The sequence below is a fragment of the Odocoileus virginianus genome, chromosome 16 (assembly GCF_023699985.2).
Source record: "Odocoileus virginianus isolate 20LAN1187 ecotype Illinois chromosome 16, Ovbor_1.2, whole genome shotgun sequence".
Taxonomy (NCBI): domain Eukaryota; kingdom Metazoa; phylum Chordata; class Mammalia; order Artiodactyla; family Cervidae; genus Odocoileus; species Odocoileus virginianus.
The window spans coordinates 30,159,313-30,178,865 of NC_069689.1; the positions used below are offsets into that span (position 1 = coordinate 30,159,313).

The 19,553-nt window shown below is 39.0% G+C and overlaps 1 protein-coding gene across 6 annotated transcripts in view; it reads right to left on the reverse strand.

Annotated features, from left to right (window-relative positions):
* The window catches only part of LOC110122916 (signal recognition particle subunit SRP54), a 66,879-nt gene that overhangs the window by 14,205 nt on the left and 33,121 nt on the right, over positions 1-19,553 (reverse strand). For 3 of the 6 annotated variants that reach the window (XM_020870555.2, XM_020870556.2, XM_020870554.2), the window contains 2 exons: positions 16,814-16,909; positions 15,248-15,770 (listed from right to left, as the gene is read on the reverse strand). In XM_020870555.2, coding sequence (XP_020726214.1) covers positions 15,679-15,770; positions 16,814-16,909 — 188 coding nt within the window. In that variant the 3' untranslated portion in view covers positions 15,248-15,678. The other 3 variants (XM_070478034.1, XM_070478035.1, XM_020870561.2) reach the window with 3 other exon arrangements.

A 19,553-nucleotide genomic window follows, 5' to 3' on the forward strand; every position in this document is an offset into this window, starting at 1 on the left:
TACTTATAATATTAGAACAAACATTTGGGCATCATTCTCCAGGAATCTGTAGTTTGGGGGAAATGTCTTACATTCAGGTAGTTATTCTTAAAAATGAAGCCACTCAAACGCTCTGCTCTCACTGAGGATGGGAAGATTTTACACAGAAGCAACTCAGGTTTTTAACATCAAAAAACAGTGTACTCCGGGGCTGGTTTCTCCCCTGGAGTGGGAAATGGCAACCTGCCCCAGTATTCTTGCCTGGAAAATTCCACGGAGAGAGGAGCCTGTCCATGAGGTCCCAAAGAGCTGAGCACGACTCGTCACACTACTGAGCACCCAAGCTGGTTTCAGGTAAAGGCATTCCTTCATTAGCTTTACTTGGCCAAAGATTCTACTACTACTATTTCAGACACGAAATCCAAAACAAAACAAACCTCAAAACCTTACCTAATGCTCTAAACTTATGCTATTCAATACATAAGTTAACCACGTGTGGCTAAGGCTCACTTGATATCTGGCTAGTTCAAGCAGAGACGTGTTGAAATACACAAAGGATTTCAGACTAGCACAGACAGACAATGAAATATCTCAGTGGTAACTGTCATATAAATTGCATGTTAAGGGTTTGTTTTTTTTTAACAAACTGGGCTAAATAGAATATAAAAATTAATTTCGCTGGTTTCTTTTTAGTTTTTAAATGAAAATACAACTTACAATGCAGATAGCATTATGTCTATTGGACAGCGCAGCTCTGGGCCTTAGTCACCTCGTTGGTGAAATGGGGATAAACGTACACCTTGGGCACAAGTAATAAGGATTAAATGGGGGGTGGGGGGAGCCTTAAACACATATTGAAAGTGAAAGTGAAGTCGCTCAGCCGTGTCCGACTCTGCGTCCCCGTGAACTGTAACCTACCAGGCTCCTCCGATCATGGGATTCTCCAGGCAAGAATACTGGAGTGGGTTGCCATTTCCTTCTCCAAACCTAGCTGCTATTTGCTAACCATAGGGCAGATGCCGAGTAAGGCGCTCCCAAAAGGAGAGACTGAGAAGTGACTGTAGCCATCGTCACCCGGCTTCCAGATACTCCAAGGACAGCCTTTCAGGTACACGCCTTCCTTCTAGCTACCGCAGACCCGAAGCCGCAACCTCACCCCGCGACACTCGAGGCCTCCCCGAAGTCTGCGGCGCTGCCAGCGGAGGGGTTGCCCAGCTGCGCCGCGACTAAAGGGGCGTTCGCCGCTTCCCTCCAGCCGATGCTCAGAGGCAGGGACACCGTGAAGAGCTCCATACGGAACCTCCGGCGGACGGCCTGCTCGAAGGAAGGCCGGGCAAGCCAAAGGGCAGGCGGCGGACTAGGCAGACAGGAGGCGGGGCTCTCTGGCCTCACTCAGCCTCGGCGCTGTCGCAACCCTGGGCGGCCCCACCTACCTGCTGTGCCGATTCCCTGAACACCGCGGCGGCCGCAGCTTCCGAGGCATTCACGGCTTCTCCCTCCGCACGGTTCGCTGGCTCCCGCTCCATCGTTGTCGCCGCCACAGGACTGCTGGCGCTGGCGAGATACAAGGTTACGGCCGATAAGCCCACTTCCATCCTCCGACTCACCGCCCAGCTGCGGACCAAGCCAGAGGTCAGGAAATGGGACTCACCGGCAGGGCCCGCCTAGCGCCGCGCCCCGCCACGCCTCGGCGGGAGGGGCGGGGCGGGGGAGGCCTTGGGGTGGGGCTTGTGTGGGGCGGGGCTAATGGTGCCCCGCCCATCCGGCTCGGCACCCCGGGCTTTGCCAGCAACGGCCTAGACTACACAACGGCGGGGTGGGGCGAGGCGGGAAGAGGTGGGGCGGGGCGATCTGCTGTAGCGTTTCCGGCCCGGCCCAGGTCGGGAGCTCGCCTCCTGGCACCACCAGTGACGTCATGTCTCGTACCTGTACCGGGAGCCTGGCTTCGGGATCTTCACGCAGCCTCTCACCAACTGCGTCCCGGGCAGTCATTCCCAGACCTTGGTTTCAGTACTGCTGAAATATGAGCAGCTTCGTAGTGTGCTTCAGAGACTTGTGGTGAGATGTGATTGCTGAAAATACGTTTTTAAATGAAAGGTTCATGCTACGTATTCCTCTTATGGATGACAATCTAGCCAAGATAACCTTGAAATAAGAGCCTCGAAGGCGAATTTTGCTTCTACCTATATGAAATACTTTATATGTAACTAGAAAAGTTAAGTGAGACCTGAAGAAGAGCAAAGGGCAGTAACAAGCTTCTATTTTACAATAATAAATGTGAGGAATAATTTATTTTCTGTTTAGGTGTATGTATGTTTGCAAGAGGGAAACTTTCAGACTTTTGCAGTTTTTCCCAGTGTTCAACCAAATTAAAAAGTTATGATTGCAATCATTATTGCATTACTCTAGTTGGAACATTTCCAGGTAAGTGGTCTTTTATTATAGTTTTTTAGTATGAGAATTTTCATGCAATTTTCACCAGTTGTAGAGGTCAAAAATAAAATACACTATTTTGGTCATGAAGAGGAGCTTCATTTGATACTTTGAATTCTATTTTCGAGCCAGTCAGATTTCATAAATACTCCCCAAAGTTATGGCCTAGCTTATTTTCTGTGTCTGCAGACCCAACACCGCTACAATCTTAGTTACTCCTTTCTCTCCTATGCAAAATTCTTTTTTTGCTTAATATTCTTGTATACTTTCTATCCTGACTATAACTATGGCGACCTAAAAACCAAATTGAAAACCTTAAAAACAGAAGTTGATTATTTGACAACCATCTATATTTTTTTAATTAGATGGAAAGTCATAATCTATTGTTGCTAAGGTACACAAGTGCTGTCTAGTGGCAATAGGAAGGGGTTGAGACAATCCAAAACATCAAAAACAAACTGCAATAAATTGAGAAGAAAAATAAAGAACCAGTTGTTAAAGGCTCCATGGATTGGCTGTCAAAAACAAGCCAGTTGTTCTACATTACATGTATTCAAAAATCCCTTTCCTGTTAACTGGCAAGAAGGGTAATAAACAGCTTATATAATTGAAAAAATTAGTGGGATGTTTATAATTGCATGATTTTATTTTGCAAATTGCCAATTAAACATCCAATCATGATTTTCACTGCCAGCCACAGAACTTGTTTTCATGGTTTACAAGTACATTTCTTAGTTTACTGAAAATTCAAAACACAAGTCACATTCCAAGATGATCTAGAATAGTTATTTTTTAACACAAATATGCAATTGAAGAGCAGTCTTTTGCAAAAGAACAACTTATAGAAACAGAAAAGCACAGAGATTCTAATGGTTTTATTTGGGGCATTGACATTTTTGTCATTATCTCCAGACTGTCATAGGTCAACTAAAAGTAGACAGCAAAACAACATTCCAAACTTTCTTTCACTTTGTAATATAAGTTGTATTGTATACCTGTGACAAAAAGATAAATTCAGGTATTACTATAATTTACTTGAAAATATAACTGTTACCTAAATTTAGTTATCTAATGATGCATGTAGAGCTAAAAAGGTAAATTTAGTTATACATATTTCTATGAAAGACTGGGAAAACAAAAATTCAATAACCAGGAGTGTCCATCAGATAAAAAACAAGACTTTTCATGGTTTTGACATAGCTACATATATATTTTAGTAAAGAATATTTTTAACGTTATCCCATTCTTCAAATAGGAAGTTATAGTTTCATAATCAGTCATGCACAAGAAAAAATGTTTAAAAGGTGTTAAAAATTAAAATGCACTTTTTTGATTTGAAGCAATGGCCACTCCTGATTTGGTGAATTTGGTGAATAATTGCTCTAAAACAATCTTACACACAGAAATGCAATACCACTAAAATCATGAATTTGCAGCTGCAGCATCTGACCACTGCCACTCAACAGCCACCTCAACAGAAAGACCAAAATTCTCTCCAGGGTTCCTTTCAAGGCTAGGTCCCTGCCTCTATCATAATCAGCCTGGCCACTGGAAGGGTTACCCCAAATTAAAAAGAAGGCCTTATTCGCAGCCCAAAGCTACTCTCAGACCCTTTTCATGAACGTTCTGAGAAATTTGAAAAGCACCTCCCTTTTGTAAACAAACACTCATGAAGTTCTGAGAAAAGTTTTGGAGTCTTTCCAGTACTCCCACTAACACCATTGGGAGAGCTGGACCTTCTTTTATAGGAGTGAGGCTATTACCACTCTTGTGTCTTGAACCCCACCAGCCTTCAGACCCTCTTCCTTAGAGTGCCAGAATGGTCCAAATGGTGTGAGTTCCAAACACAGTTATGAAGGTAAGTCAGTTGGCCCCCTTGCCTTTTAAGATAAGTTCTTTTCAGGGAACTCATTAGTTACTTCTGTTCCTGTACACTTTTTGGGGCCAAGACCTCCTGAAAAAATTACACGTTAATATTTCCTTTTCCCTAAAAGGAGTAATGCACTTTTATTTTGACTCCTCAGAGTCTACCTCCAACTCTTGTCCTGATATTGAGATTCCCCATCACAAGGATTTGTTAGATTCTATTCCTTCTACATTATGGTCTACCTCTTCAAACAACATTGAACACATTCATTCAGACAGTCACTCAGTTGTGTCCGACTCTTTGCCACCTCATGGACTGCAGTACACCAGGCTTTCCTATCTATCATGAACTCCCAGAGCTTACTCAAACTCATGTCCATCAAGTCGGTGATGCTGTCGAACCATCTCATCCTCTGTCGTCCCCTTCTGCTCACCTTCAATCTTTCCCAGCATCAGAGTCTTTTCAGATGAGTCAGTTCTTCACATTAGGTGGCCACAGTATTGGAGTTTCAGCTTCAACATCAGTCCTTCCAATGAATATTCAGGACTGATTTCCTTTAGGATGGATTGGTTGGATCTCCTTGCAGTCCAAGGGACTCTCAAGAGTCTTCCCCAACACCACAGTTGAAAAGCATCAAATCTTTGGCACTTTATTGTCCAACTCTCACATCCATACATGACTACTGGAAAAACCAAAACTTTGTCTCTGCTTTTTAATATGCTGTCTAGGTTGGTCATAACTTTCCTTCCAAGGAGCAAGCGTCTTTTAATTTCATGGCTGCAGTCACCATCTGCAGTGATTTTGGAGCCCCAAAAATAAAGTCAGCCACTGTTTCCACCGTTTCTCCATCTATTTGCCATGAAGTGATGGTACCAGATGCCATGATCTGAGTTTTCTGAATGTTGAGTTTTAAGCCAACTTTTTCACTCTCCGCTTTCACTTTCATCAAGAGGCTCTTTAGTTCTTCACTTTCTGCCGTAAGTGTGGTGTCATCTGCGTATCTGAGGTTACTGACTGGACTTCCCTGGTGGCTCAGACAGTAAAAGCATCTGCCTACAATGCAGGAGACCTGGGTTCGATCCCTGGGTTGGGAAGATCTCCTGGAGAAGGAAATGGCAACCTATTCCAGTACTCTTGCCTGGAGAATCCCATGGACAGAGGAGCCTGGTAGGCTATAGTCCATGGGGTTGCAAAGAGTCGGACATGACTGAGGTTATTGATTAGGTGCTATCAATTAAGATCCAGGTAGATCCTAATAAACCTTTGCCTCACCTCAGACAATACTCTCTCAGGCCTGAGGCCCTTGAAGGATTTCATCCAACTGTCAAGGCACACTTCCAGAAGAGACTCATCATCCCACACACCAGTCCCTGTAGCCCACCAGTCTTTCTCACAGGCAAGTCTCATTCCTGAGGCTGGTATTTTGTTCAATATCTCTAAGCCATAAATAGTATAGTCATACCACATCACCCCATAGCCCCCAACCTCACAGCATACTCAATTTAATCCCTCTGAGCACACAATTCTTTACAGTTATAGATTTATGTAGTGTTTTCTTCAGCCTTCCATCCAGATAGCCAGTACCTGTTTGCCTTTACTTGGGAAGGACGTCATTATACTTGGATCATTATGCCTCAGGTCTACACAGAAAGCCCTACTTACTTTTCACAGAGAGTGAGAGGAGACTTGGCCAGTGTGAATTTTGCCCACAGCTCTACTTTTCTTCGATATGTTGATGACCTTTTGTTATGCTCTGCTTCTAAGGAAGCATGCCTCAGGGACAGCCTGTCCTTCTAACTCAGCTAGCACACAAAGGCAGATGTCTCAAGGAGAAAGTTCCAGTTTATTCACACCCAGGTAAGTTACTTGAGTCATGCATCAAGGGCACATCTCAGTTTCCCACTTCCTCCCACCAAGTGCCATTTGAGTTGCTTTTTTGGACTAACAGGCTATTGCAGAGTTGGGCTCCTAATTTCCTCTTGTATGCACAAAACCTTTCTCCCTGCTAAAAGGCAGAGGCCCAATCCTCGTTTGGAATAATGAGGCTGAATCAGCTTTTCAAACTTTAAATGTTCAGTTGGCCACAGCCCCTGCTGTAGGGCACCCTAACTATTTTCTTCCCTTTCTGCTATTTGTTCATGAAGTTATGAATAACACGAAACACCCTTGGAGAGCTCATTCAGCCCCATGGGGGAAAACAGAGATCTATTGGCTTTTAGGGCCAACAGTTGAAGCCTGTAGGTCAAGATCTTTCACCTTGCCTCCAAGCAATAGCAGCCAGCACTGCCATTCTGCAGGTTATAGAATAGACAGTTTTGGGGTCTCCCTTATGGACTTTGTCCCTTAACTGGTTGAGGCACTCCACACACTCTTATCTGCTCACTGACTGACATCCTGTGAAATCTTGTTTTTCTCTCCAAATGTCTTTTTGTCTTATGGTAATGCCCTAAATCCTGCTACCCACTTAACATCAGCAACAGATAAGACCTCACAGTTGATATTTTGACTAGTCTACATCCAGATTACAAGAAACACCTTTAGACAAGCTTGACATCTCTTGCTGTATCTATGAAATAGATACAGTTGCTGGACAACTGAAATCTGGATCACTACTGCCTTCACTATAATAGAATCCAATGCTCTGCCCCTCATTTCTTCAGCCCAACAAGTTGAACCACACACACTAACTTGCACCTGCACACTTTAGCCTCTGGCAAATGTGCTAACATTTACACCAATAGCACTTATGTTTTGGGAGTATCTCATGACTTTGAAATGCTTTGGAAACAGAGAGGTTTCTTGAGCTCGCGGGGGAAGTGAAATTGAAAATGGCCCCTTTGTTAAGGCTTTGGTGGATGCAATCTTGCTGCATGACAGTTGGTGATGATAAGTTGCCAGGCCTTCCAAAGACAGCACTGAAGACTGGCTGACAGAGTTGCTAAGGCCACAGCATTACAAGACTCAGGCTTCATAAAGAAACTTCTGTTGGTCACTGTTCACACCAAGTTAGCTGTGTACTACTTGGAAGGACACCCAAGATTTAAAGGATATTATCAGAAATGGGAAAGTGCATGTTACAGTTAGGAAATAATAGTGATGGGCTTCTGAAGGATGCCCGTTTGACCAACATCCTTGGCTTTGGTATGGGCCAAACAACCATCCTGCTCTTTCTGCAGTCACTCAAGAAACCATCTTGAAGTTAATACAGGAAATAATTCGTTAAAGAATTGATAAAATGATAGCCTGAGGGAAACAATACTTTTAGAGACCTCCCATAGTAGCAGCTCAAATATGTCAACGGCATCAGATCTGTCCGAGGTATAACCCACCAAAACCTATTCATACTCTCAAGGCCACTTTTCTTTACCTGCTGGTTCCTCTACTATCCAGCAACTGGATTTTAGCCAGCTGCCTCCCTCTCAAGGATCCAAGTATGTTCTTGTGATGGTCTGTACGTATTGTTATTGAATGGAAGCCTTCCCTTGCAGACAAGCGGCCGCCCTTGCGGTGGCCAGAACATTACTGGAAGGGATTATTCTCACGTGGGGACTTCTCTTGGAATTATATGATAAAAGTACCATTGCACTAGAAAAATTCCAAATGTTGCTTGTGAAGTCTGGCCCACAACGTTTCTGCTGTACCGATCAGCCTCAATCCTCTGGTCAAATGGAAAGAACTAATGTGTGTGTGTGTGTGCTTGGTCGCTCTGTCATGTCCAACTCTTTGTGACCCCGTGGACTGTAGCCTGCCAGGCCCCTCTGTCCTGTGGAATTTTCCAGGCAAGAATACTGGAGCGGGTTGCCATTTCCTCCCCCAGGGGATCTTCCTGACCCAGGGATCAAACTCACATCTCTTGTGTCTTTTGCATAGGCAGGCGGAGTCTTTACCACTGTGCCACCAGGAAGCCAAAAGAACTATTAGCATAATAAAAACATATGGAATATTACTCAGCCATTAAAAAGGGACACATTTGAGTCAGTTCTAATGAGGTGGATAAACATAAAGCCTATTATATGGAGTAAAGTAAGTCAGAAAGAGAAAAATACCACATATTAAAGTATATATATGGAATCTAGAAAGATGGTCCTGATGAACCTATGTGCGGGGCAGCAATGGAGATGCAGCCAGAGAGAACAGGCTTGTGGACACAGGGAGGAGAGAGAGGGGTAAACTGAAATAGTTACATTGAAACACACACATTACCATATGTAAAATGGATAACCAATGGAAATTGGCTATATGACACAAGAAGCTCATACCCAGTGCTCTGTGACAATCTAGAGGGGTGGGGTGGGAGGTGGGAGGCAGGTTCAAGAGGGAGGGGACATATGTATCCCTTTGACTGATTCATGTTGATATATGGCAGAAACTAACACAATATTGTAAAGCAATTATCCAATTAAAAATATAAAAAACCACAATTGGCAAAACTCTCAGAGTCTTTCAGTCTCCTTGGCCTAAATTACTACTCACGGTTTTATTAAACTTAAGATCTATACCCTTTGGAAGACACAAATTGTCACCATTTGACATAATTACTTGATGACTTACAATTCTTGACTCAAGAGTTATTCAAGCCCCTTCTAGTCAAGGGGTATCTTTTACATTATTGCCAAAATCTCATGAAGACTCTAAAGAAAAATGAGCACCTGGTTGAAAAACCTTTACACAGTGAAGCACTCCCGGGAGATGAAGAACTTGCATACCACAATTTACAACCAGGGGCTATGTTTATTGGAAAAGCCTTTTAAAGGACTCCTTGCAGCCCAGGTGGAAGGGACTTGATCCAATACTCTTTACTGGCACGGAAGTGCTCTGTGCCAATAAACCTAAAGGCACTGATTCTTAGATTCGTGTTTCTCATTTGAAAAAGGCTTCCCTACCTGAATGGGCTTCTTAAACAGTTGGAGACTTAAAGCTGAAACTGACTGACTGAAGGCAAATGACACCCGACATAGACAACTCTCCCAAGATTCAGGTTAGGCCAGTATATTCCACGATCACCATGAATGAAGTCTTTCTTGTTTTCCTTTGTTCTACATTGCTATCATCACAAAGTTGCTTTGTCTCCTTCAATATGTAATAACTGGTAACAGCAACTTTCTGCTCTTCTCCTTATAGACACATTATCTGGAAGTGAAAATCTTCATGCAGGGGTGCATGCTTGGAATGAAAGTTTAAAGGAAGTGACCTGAGTCCTTTGGTCACTTAAATTCGACTATGAAGGACTGGAGAATTGGAAGTTTGAGGTCTCCTTGCAGCTTCAGGTTTATTAATACTCTTTACCTTACTACATACAGTGGGCATCCTCCATTGGTGGTAATCCTATGAAAACCATGTATCTTGTCAGAACTCTCCTGGAAAGAAGCCTCTAGTTCCAATTTTTGGTCATTCAACTAGTCTATTCAGCTTAGTAGCCTTTCTTTAACCAAGGCCATGAGCCATCGTTTCTCCTCTTTATATTAAAATGACTGATTTTACTTGGATAGTTTTTTCACTTCTGTTATTATTCTTTCTTAAAACCCACCCAGAACCTTTATGCCTGGAAGAATAATGCCCTAGTCTGCATTTCCCAAAGTCTAGCCCCTGAAGGGAATCTAACAGATTGTTGACTATGCTGTTGGAACCCCAGACTCATTCATCAAACAGTGGGATTCCCTTGCCTTGACTATTTCCAATCTTATTAATATCCCTCCACCGTATCCTGTATAGAATTAACTATTTTCACAGCATACCATGTTTGCCTACTTGAATTCACAGCTCCTTTTTCCTGTTTGGTCGACAGAATCAGACAAAAACCCAATAGTTTAGAACATTTGTTCCAATAGGACCGAGAAACACTGGCTCTCATCTTTACGTTGCTGTGCAACAGAATATATCCTCATGATGATCCCCACATGTTCCTACAAGGAAGGCTTCTAGGCTGCTCAAATGTAACTAACTGATGATTTCATTTCACTTTGACTCCTTTCTCTGCGCCCCATCTGGCTGTGGGGCGCATCTATTTGTGGTTGGAAGATGTCCTGCCTCACCACCACCTAAACCCCAGGTTCTAAATGTGCCCTAGGGCTTTTACTGGCCCCCTTGATTGTGTTCAGTTCTCCTGAAATTACCAAATAGCACACGTGCTCTAATTCCCACCTCTGCTGAGATAGCCCTTTTAAGGGATTTCAGAACTATCTAAGAATTTTATTCCCCAAGTGGAGAATTGGAATCCTTGACAATATGGTTTGAAATCTCTCTGCCAAAGCAGCAGACATAGCTAATGTCACAGTTATAGCATTAAGTTGACCAAAAAATTTTTCTAAACTCACTCACTCATGTTATATTAGATAACTGATTTGCCTTGGACTGCCTTTTGGCAGAACATGGAAATATTCATGCTATCTTAAACACCACCTGCTATACTTGGATAAATATTTTTGGTATCATTTCGGTTCAGTCGCTCAGTCGTGTCCGACTAGAAACTCAAAGTGAAGTCCTACAAAAGAAACTCACTTGGCTTCATTCTGATTCCCTTAACATTCCCCTAATGTTTGATCTGTTCAGCTGATCACCCTTAAATATTGGACTTGGTTCAGAATTGTTCTGGAAACTGGGATATTGCTCTTAGTAACTTAGCTTCTGTATACTGGTAAAGCACTTGCTTAAATTGCTTACTTCTATACCTAACCATTCTTCTGCTTGGTTAAGGTTGGCACAGATCACTGTATTTGAGGCAGCGCAGTATCACAATGCTGCCAGTGATTTTCCTGATCCATTTATTGACTCTTACACTCAACCCCCGCTTTGAGGGATATGATAAATCCAGAACAGGCAACCAAGCCACTCCAGTTTTGTGGGACTAGATGTTACTCCTGTGATGTCTTCTCCAGGAAGAATCATAGGCAAAAGGGGAAATTGTAAATGGTACAACAGCATAAATGACTGATGCTGAGGACATCCAGGTTTTCTGCCCATGTTGAACTTTTGCTGAATTCTCTATATAATTTGTTAATGTTGGCTCAGTGTCAAAAGGAAAAAATCCTGAGAACAGTACTTTTTCTAGACTAAGAAAACCATACCTTTCCCTAGTAACAGATGAGATGAACTAGATAATCCAATTGTATATAAAATACAAATTTACCTTCCAATCCAAATTCTTGGGAAACAATAAGAAACTTAAAAAAAAAAAAAAGCCATCAACTTATGGGCTTCACACTCCCTTTATTTCCTGTCAAATGGAATGTCAAGAAACAGGTGGGTATTTCTTATACCACTTCTGCCAGAAATAAAATGCTGAACCCCTTAATTGATCCCCAAAGTCAGAAATTATGGGTTCATGAATATACCTAACTCTTAGCCTACTTTGGGTTACCTCTTTATTTTCTTACATTCTATTTTAAAATCATAAAAAGCAAAAAATCATGATTCCTAAATTATGCAGATATGCAGGTATTGCATCTCCTCACGATGTAGATATGGAACTTTTCCCTGGAAGGTCACAAAACTTTTTCATGTGTTTGTTAAGAAAAATAAATCACAGTCATAGGATATTACTCACTTCTGCTTCTGATGAGAAGCAAGTCTTTATGTCAGAGGATGCTCAGGCCTCACATAGTGGTTTTCTTAGCGTCAGACTCATCTACATTATCCCTCCTACAAACAGGTGCTGATGTGCAATTTGATTGTTTTTCCATTTATGATCCAACTGGTACCAAAAAATGCATTGTTACACTTTAGGCCAAATGAAGCTAAAGGATATAAATGCACTTCAAATAATGATTCTGAATGAAGAGAAAAGTAACGAGAGTTGCAAGCAGGAACACAGGCCTGCCAAATTCAAGAGCTTGTGTGTACCACATTAATATTACTGAAGGAAATGTTCCACTAGCTTTACAATTAATATTACCAAAGGAAATGTACCACTAGCTTACAATCTGTATTTTCATTTTAAAAGTATCCAAAAATTACCTTGTATGCAGTATGCCCATATTACAGATAAGAGGTCAACAGAGATGGGACTTGAGTCTTGGGTTAGCAATTACTCAACAGTGAGCACAGATAAATTGTTTTCTGTCCCTAATGACAAAGTGTGGGGGGAAAAGTCATAGCAAAATTTCATATCACATCAATAACAAGACACAGACTATACAGGTGATCTAGAAGTAAAATTTAAATTAATACCCCGAAATTTGAGATACAGATTCATCATTCTTATAACTTGTGGCTCAGAAGCAAAGAAGGTATTTAAGTTCAACCGTAATGCAATAGCTTAATGTTCAGAACACAGCAGCTGGAGTTTACAGCAGAATTTTGAAGATAACTCTGTTTCCAATCTAGTGAATGCCAGGAATGAACGGAACAGATAAGAGCTGTGGTGATGGTTTTCTAGTTTTGAATATGATAACTTACTTGGCTTTATTAATAATTATTGCCAGGTTTTAAGAAGACCAAAACTGACTTACATTTTGTTGTTATTTAGCCATGATTCTCACTGACAACAGTTTTTATTAGAGCTCATTCAAATTCTGTGGTTGTTATTTTACTATAATAAAACACTTGCTTTTACTGCATACAATTAGTGAGCTGAAATTTCTTCACATTTTAACACTGTGTTCCACTTTTTACTCAAAATATTTGTTTATATGTACTAGAGCTACTTAACCTCTACATTCACTGATAATAGGTATTAATATATTAATTTTACCAATATTAATATGAGACTTTAGTTCTAATAAATTTCCTGGCTTTGTTGCCTTGTCTATATCAATATTTCTCATAATAATACATTTCTTTTTAGACATGTGCACTATACTTCTATTCAAGGTTAGTATAATATTATTGCATATCAGAACTTAGGACTTCTCACATTTTGATATACTGTATTTATTTCAACAGTATAATGGCTTATGTAACACTTTAAAAATCACTTTTACTATATGATGAAAAGTAATTTTTTCCCCAAAAAAATGCCTCCATAAAGTTTCAGTGCATTGTGTACACCTTATATCCTACATGCCAACAAATATACTTTCAGAACACTGACATCCATTAAATTATTAATTTGCATTTTCTTGGATTATAATTTTTTTGATAATTACATTGTTTTTGTTTTAAAATTACATAAGCACTAAGTAAAATAAATTATATCTAATTTTATATCTGTACATATTTACATAACATTATAATCAAATCCAGGAAGAATCCAATGTTGTATGATATTAGGTCTAGCTAGTGCTCTAAGTTGGTAATAGAAAATATATCAAAAAGCCAAGAAACGAATTTTAACAATAGTGAAAAATAAAAGCAAATTTGTTCAGATTACTAAAGGATTTTAGTATATTTATGCTTTCAAAATATCAGTACTTTGATAAAAACTGAGAACTGAAGGATAGCTTTTGTAACCAAAAAGATGACAGGTTGAGGCATTAATGGAGTCAGAGCATCTCCAATTTCCTTGTTCTATAGATGAGGAAAGAGAAACAGAAGCTGAATGACACATTCTGGACTTTTACTGGCCTTTGCCACTGTTATTTTTGCTTCTGAAAAAGATAATTTACATCAGACACAAAAAGACCCAATCCATAAAGTTTGGCCATGTATCTCATTTCTTTTTTTTTTGGTCAAAATGGAAAAGTGGTCCCTGAGGATAGAAATCACAATAATGCATGCCCAGACAAGGTGGCATGCATTAGTTTAATAAGACTAATTTGGAGAACTGTATTTTCTATATTGTCAAATTTCTGTAGCTGGACCTTGTGATGACATTTCTGCAGAAGAAAAGATACATAATTTTTACAGAGTATACAAATATTCCATAGGGATATTAAAGTTTTTATCTGGTGAAAATGATTTACTGGGATATAAAATCTCTACCCAAGTAAATAAGAAAATCAGTTGCATTCCCTATGTAAGTATTTTCTGAAGACACTTTGGCTTTTAAGATCTTTTTAAAACATTCGAGACATAAAAAATTAATACTACGAAAACTAGCTATTTTTCACTCTCTGCTACTACTATAAATCAGTTCTTCACTGAAGATCAGTTCGTGCGTGAGTGCTCAGCCACTTCAGTCGTGTCCGACTCTCTGTGACCCCATGGCCCATGGCCCGCCAGGCTCCTCTGTCCATGGGATTCTCCAGGCAAGAACACTGGAGTGGTTTGCCATTTCCTTCTCCAGCGATAAAGTATGGAGTGAGTGAAGGGAGTGAAGCGAAGTCGCTCAGTCGTGTCCAACTCTTTGCAACCCCATGAACTGTAGCCTACCAGGCTCCTCCGTCCATGGGATTTTCCAGGCAAGACTACTGGAGTGGGTTGCCATTTCCTTCTCCAGAAGATCAGTTCATCCTAGTTCAAAATACATTGTTATAACAGTGTATCTATTATCTTCATGATGTGAATAATGAATAGGTATAATAATTATGCTAGTGTTTTAAATTAATTACGTAACTTACCATTGTTCTTAAATGAACTGTACAGCAATCCAAAGTAACCAACAACCAAGTCAATCTTGTTATGGTCTCATTATTTTTAATATATAATAATGACATCCTAATATCTGCAATTATATTCCCATTAGGAGATCTATACATCAGCTATTATCATCAAAGTATATCAATTTCTTCAAGCAGATTTTTGGTATGTAAGAAACATAACAAAATTGGCTTTGCAAGAAAATCAAATATTGCCATTCAGGCTTCAAAAATATGAGGTAAAAAAAATGAAAGTTATGTATAAAACATTAAATTGTGAACTATAACCAAATTCACAATTTCAATTTAAATGTCAGAGTTAAGATTTTCTATGGCAAAATTATCTTAATTATTCCAAGTTAAACAAAAATTCCTAATACTAATGGTTAGGTTACTCTACCATGTGTCCCAACAAAGGTATACTTCTGGGAACAGTTTTAAATATTATCTTTTTGTCTGCCTTTTAACATGATACACTGATCATTTTAAACCATAAAGAAAGTTAAACAACCCCTTAACTTATAATGACTTTGAAGTTTATTGTATAGCACTTTTATTGAGACATCATGTAACTACTGACCAGGACTGTTTACAAAGGTAATGGTTGGCCTTTGAGACAATTAAAAACTTTTAAGTACTAAAATTTTACATCATGATTTGTTTAACTTCCGAAGTGTTATGATGGTTGAAACTAACAGAAAAGAAAATCTAAAGCAAAAATATAATGATTTCCACAACAACCATATATTCCTCCCATATGAAAGGGAGGAAGGGAAAAAGAAGGAAAGAAAAGAAAAGGAGGGGAAAAGACAAGAAGAGAAAGGGGGCAAGACAGGCAAGAAAAATACTTTTTTTTTTTTTTCCCATTTGCAAAAAGGAGGGGAAATTCTGAGGTCTCAGCAAATAATGTAATCAACAGAGTCAGTTTATATTAAGGCATCTTCTTTACATGTTATTGAATCCCATCATGCCTTTCATATTGCCAGCAGCACCCTGTTGAAATTGCCTCATCATTGACTGAAGTCCTGCCATACCACCTAGAGTGACAGTGGAATAAAATCAGGTAATTATTATACAGAACTTGAAACATCTGCTACTTTTGCCTATTAAGTACTTAAACTTCTAAAAAATATACTGGGTTCTGACTGCAATTTGGTCACCAGCGGTGAAGTACATAAAAATTTGTATTATCACCAGTATCCTCATCTATAAAAGAGAATAAATAACTTACTTCATCCTGTTATGAGGACTACAAACTACATGAAAAGATCTTAGAACAAACAGTACCTAACACAGTAGGGAGTCAGTAAATTGAAACAATATTTTTCTCTGGGAAGTCTGAGTCTTATAAATAGTAATAAATTGGAGTGGTGGTTAATGCACAGGACTTCAAGTAAGAAAACAATTCATCATTATTGAATATCTACTATATGCCCAGAACTGTACTAATTTCCTGACAAGATATGACCTGTATTTTACACAAGAAAGTGAGGTTCAGAAAGGTTAAGGAACTTTTCATATGTTACATGGTAAAAATGGAACTTGGTTTTCAAAATCGTTATATAATTCCAAAGTCTTATCACTAAAACTATCCAGTTTCTAAACTAAGGCAAAAAGTCACCAGAAGAAGCATTAACAAAAGATAATTAGGGACTTCCCTGGTGGCCCAAGGTGGTCCACGTGGCCATGAAATGAAAAGAAATAAAAATACAATTTTGGGACTTCCCTGGTAGTCCAGTGGCTAAAATTCTGTACTTCCAATGCAGGGGGCATGGGTTCGATCCCTGGTCAGGGAACTAGATCCCACATGCCACAACTAGGACCCTGCGTTTAGCCAAATATATATATATTTTATAAAGATGATTATGTAGCTTGCTCAAAAATATCAAACAGCAGCAAGGGAGTGAATGAAACCTCAGCTTATACAACACTATTACAACCATTCCACTTAGAAGCTAGATGGGCCTTTTCCACCATACGCTCTTTGATCTGATTTTCGATTAACAACAGAAGGCTTGTTAAAACTCAACCCTTATAAACTAAACCATGCATTAGCAACTGGCAACAACTTCGTAATTACCCATATGATGAAGAACTCTTGGATCCATCATTTTGGCCATTTGTTGATTCAATTTTGCCATCTGTGACTGGCTCACATTCTTAGACATGTCACCACCTAAAAAAATTTTTGCATCAGTATAGACTGCAATATAATCAGGATATCATAGAAATTGAGTAAATACAAAGAAAAACCCTATAATCTTACTCTAACACAATTATTTCTATTTGTACATATTCCCTTCTAATCTTTTTTTTTTCCATTTATTTTTATTAGTTGGAGGCTAATTACTTTACATCATTACAGTAGTTTTTGTCATACATTGAAATGAATTAGCCATGGATTTACATGTATTCCCCATCCCGGTCCCCCCTCCCACCTTCCTCTCCACCCGATCCCTCTGGGTCTTCCCAGTGCCCTTCTAATCTTTGTCCCAATTACATATATATTTTTGAGAAAGAAAAAGTGAAATTCAATATTAAGGGACATTTAAGAGGCTTTTAAGGACAAATTTTTAACACTTTTACTTATACCTTTGAAATGAGCCACTATAAGCAAAAGCCATATCCAGTGGTTATTAACAGTAAGCTGTAACAATTGTTTAGTAGTGACATGGTATAATGCTGAACAAAAAATTTTAAAGATATGGGTTAACTGGGAATGAGAATGGATTACTGATAAATGGTTATGAAAGAATGAGTCTGAGAGAACCTCAAGATGTATATATCTAAGAAGTTACTATAAATAAAAAGCTTCAGGGAATAGAAAAAAATATAATGAAGCTCCATTTATCAGTGAATTTCTACACACTCAATGAGATTCTACACCAAAAAAGGCAACCAATGAAAGAGATGCACAATGGGGCAGAAGAGAGAAAAGCATCCTTTAGAAAATAACTGCTGTTCTCTTAAGACAAAGAGATCATTGATGCAACAGCAATGAATAAGTAGAGCTTGCTTCAGCAAAACTATTTATTTCAAAGAAACATTAACTCTGGTACTTCTCAGGAACATTTGTGAAAATTCAAATCAAAGTTGACCCTGATTCTCTGATCAAAGCTGGCTAATATGAATAAATTAAATGAATTAAGAACTACGAATGAAAGAAGATATGTTTTTATAAAACATGATAAAAATTTTTTAAAGTTTCATAATTTATAAATCTGTGTAAGATGTGAATTCTATGACCACTGGTGATTCATTGTAAGTTTTTGTCTCTGAGGACTTAAAACTTCAAAAAAATTATTAAGGCTTTGGTGTGACAAGGATGTGCACCAAATTCACTGCCTACTTCATCTGGTTGTGCCTTTACTGAGCAGTCAATGCTTAGATAACATCTGACCAACGGATCTGCAGTAGCTCTATCATGAACAGTCAGGGTCATTTGGGAAAGATGTTAAACTGACTTAATGTATTTATAAATCACTATCTGAAATAGCATGTGGTGTTAGGAAATATAACCAATTTTAAACAAGTTTGTCTCACTTTTCTCCCTTGTCACAAAGAAGAAAACAGGATATAGCAGGCAAGAAAAATAAGGAAACTATCAAAACATAAAAGGCGACATAGAAATACTCATCTGTTTTAGAAAGCTATTCAGTGATATTATTCATCTTTGAAGCTTCCCTAACCAGTATTTCTTAAATAATGAATTCACTTTAATAGTGCTTAAGATATAGACAAAAATTTAAAGACAGGGCTAGGACAGTTGGCTTTAACTCTTTGGAAAAACAAACATCTTTTTACCTTAGATAATACACAGCAAAATACATTCTAGGTGGGATAAAAAGTAAAATCTAAAAAAAAAAACCAGAGAGAGGAGAAGGAAACATAGGTGCTACAGTGGTGTCAGAGCTCCCCTGGTGGCTCAGTGAAGAATCTGCCTGCAGTACAGAAGACATGGGTCTGACCCCTGGGTTGGGAAGATGCTGGAGAAGCGAATGGCTACCCACTCCAGTATTCCTGCCTGGAGAATCCCATGGACAGAGGAGCCTGGGGGCTACAGTTCACGGGGTTGCAAAGAGTCAGACAGGACTCAGTGATTAACACTTTCACACTGTGGTACCGACATGGGGAAGGCTTTTATGAGCATAAAAGAAATCACACCAAAAGGTTTGACTGCATTAAAAATGAAAACTTCAGTTTTCATTAAAAATATAAAAATGAAAGGCAAATGAAAAACTGGGGAAAATATTTGCAGATATAATCCAAGAATTTTAAAGAGTTATTACAAAGCAATAAGGGAAAAAATAAATGGGACAAGAAACCTAAATAAGAGGGGATTCACCAGGAAAATTCAAACTAGTAAATGTACGAAGAGATGTTAAATATGAGTAATCTAAAACACATATTGAAAAACTGACCATTAAATTGGAAAATACTGAATTATTACCACACTTACTCAACATCTCCTATGTTTCTGATCAAAACAGAAAAAATCCCTGGCTTCATAGGAGACTGAACAGAAACTGACACAAGAACTGATACTGATATAGAACTGAGAGTGATATATCAATCAGCCTAAACATCCGACAAAGATGCACTTGTGCTAAACAATGATACATAACTGGAAAAATACTATCTGTCTAAAAGTTATACTTTGAAGAATACTTGACAATATGGAAAAGAAGTTAAGATCAGAAGAAAATACTAGTTATATCAAATGTTATTTGCAGTAAGACCCATGGGATTCACTGGGGAGTGAATGTAATGGGTGTTTTAAACTTTTTTCTTATATTTTAGCATAGTCTCTAAATTTTCCT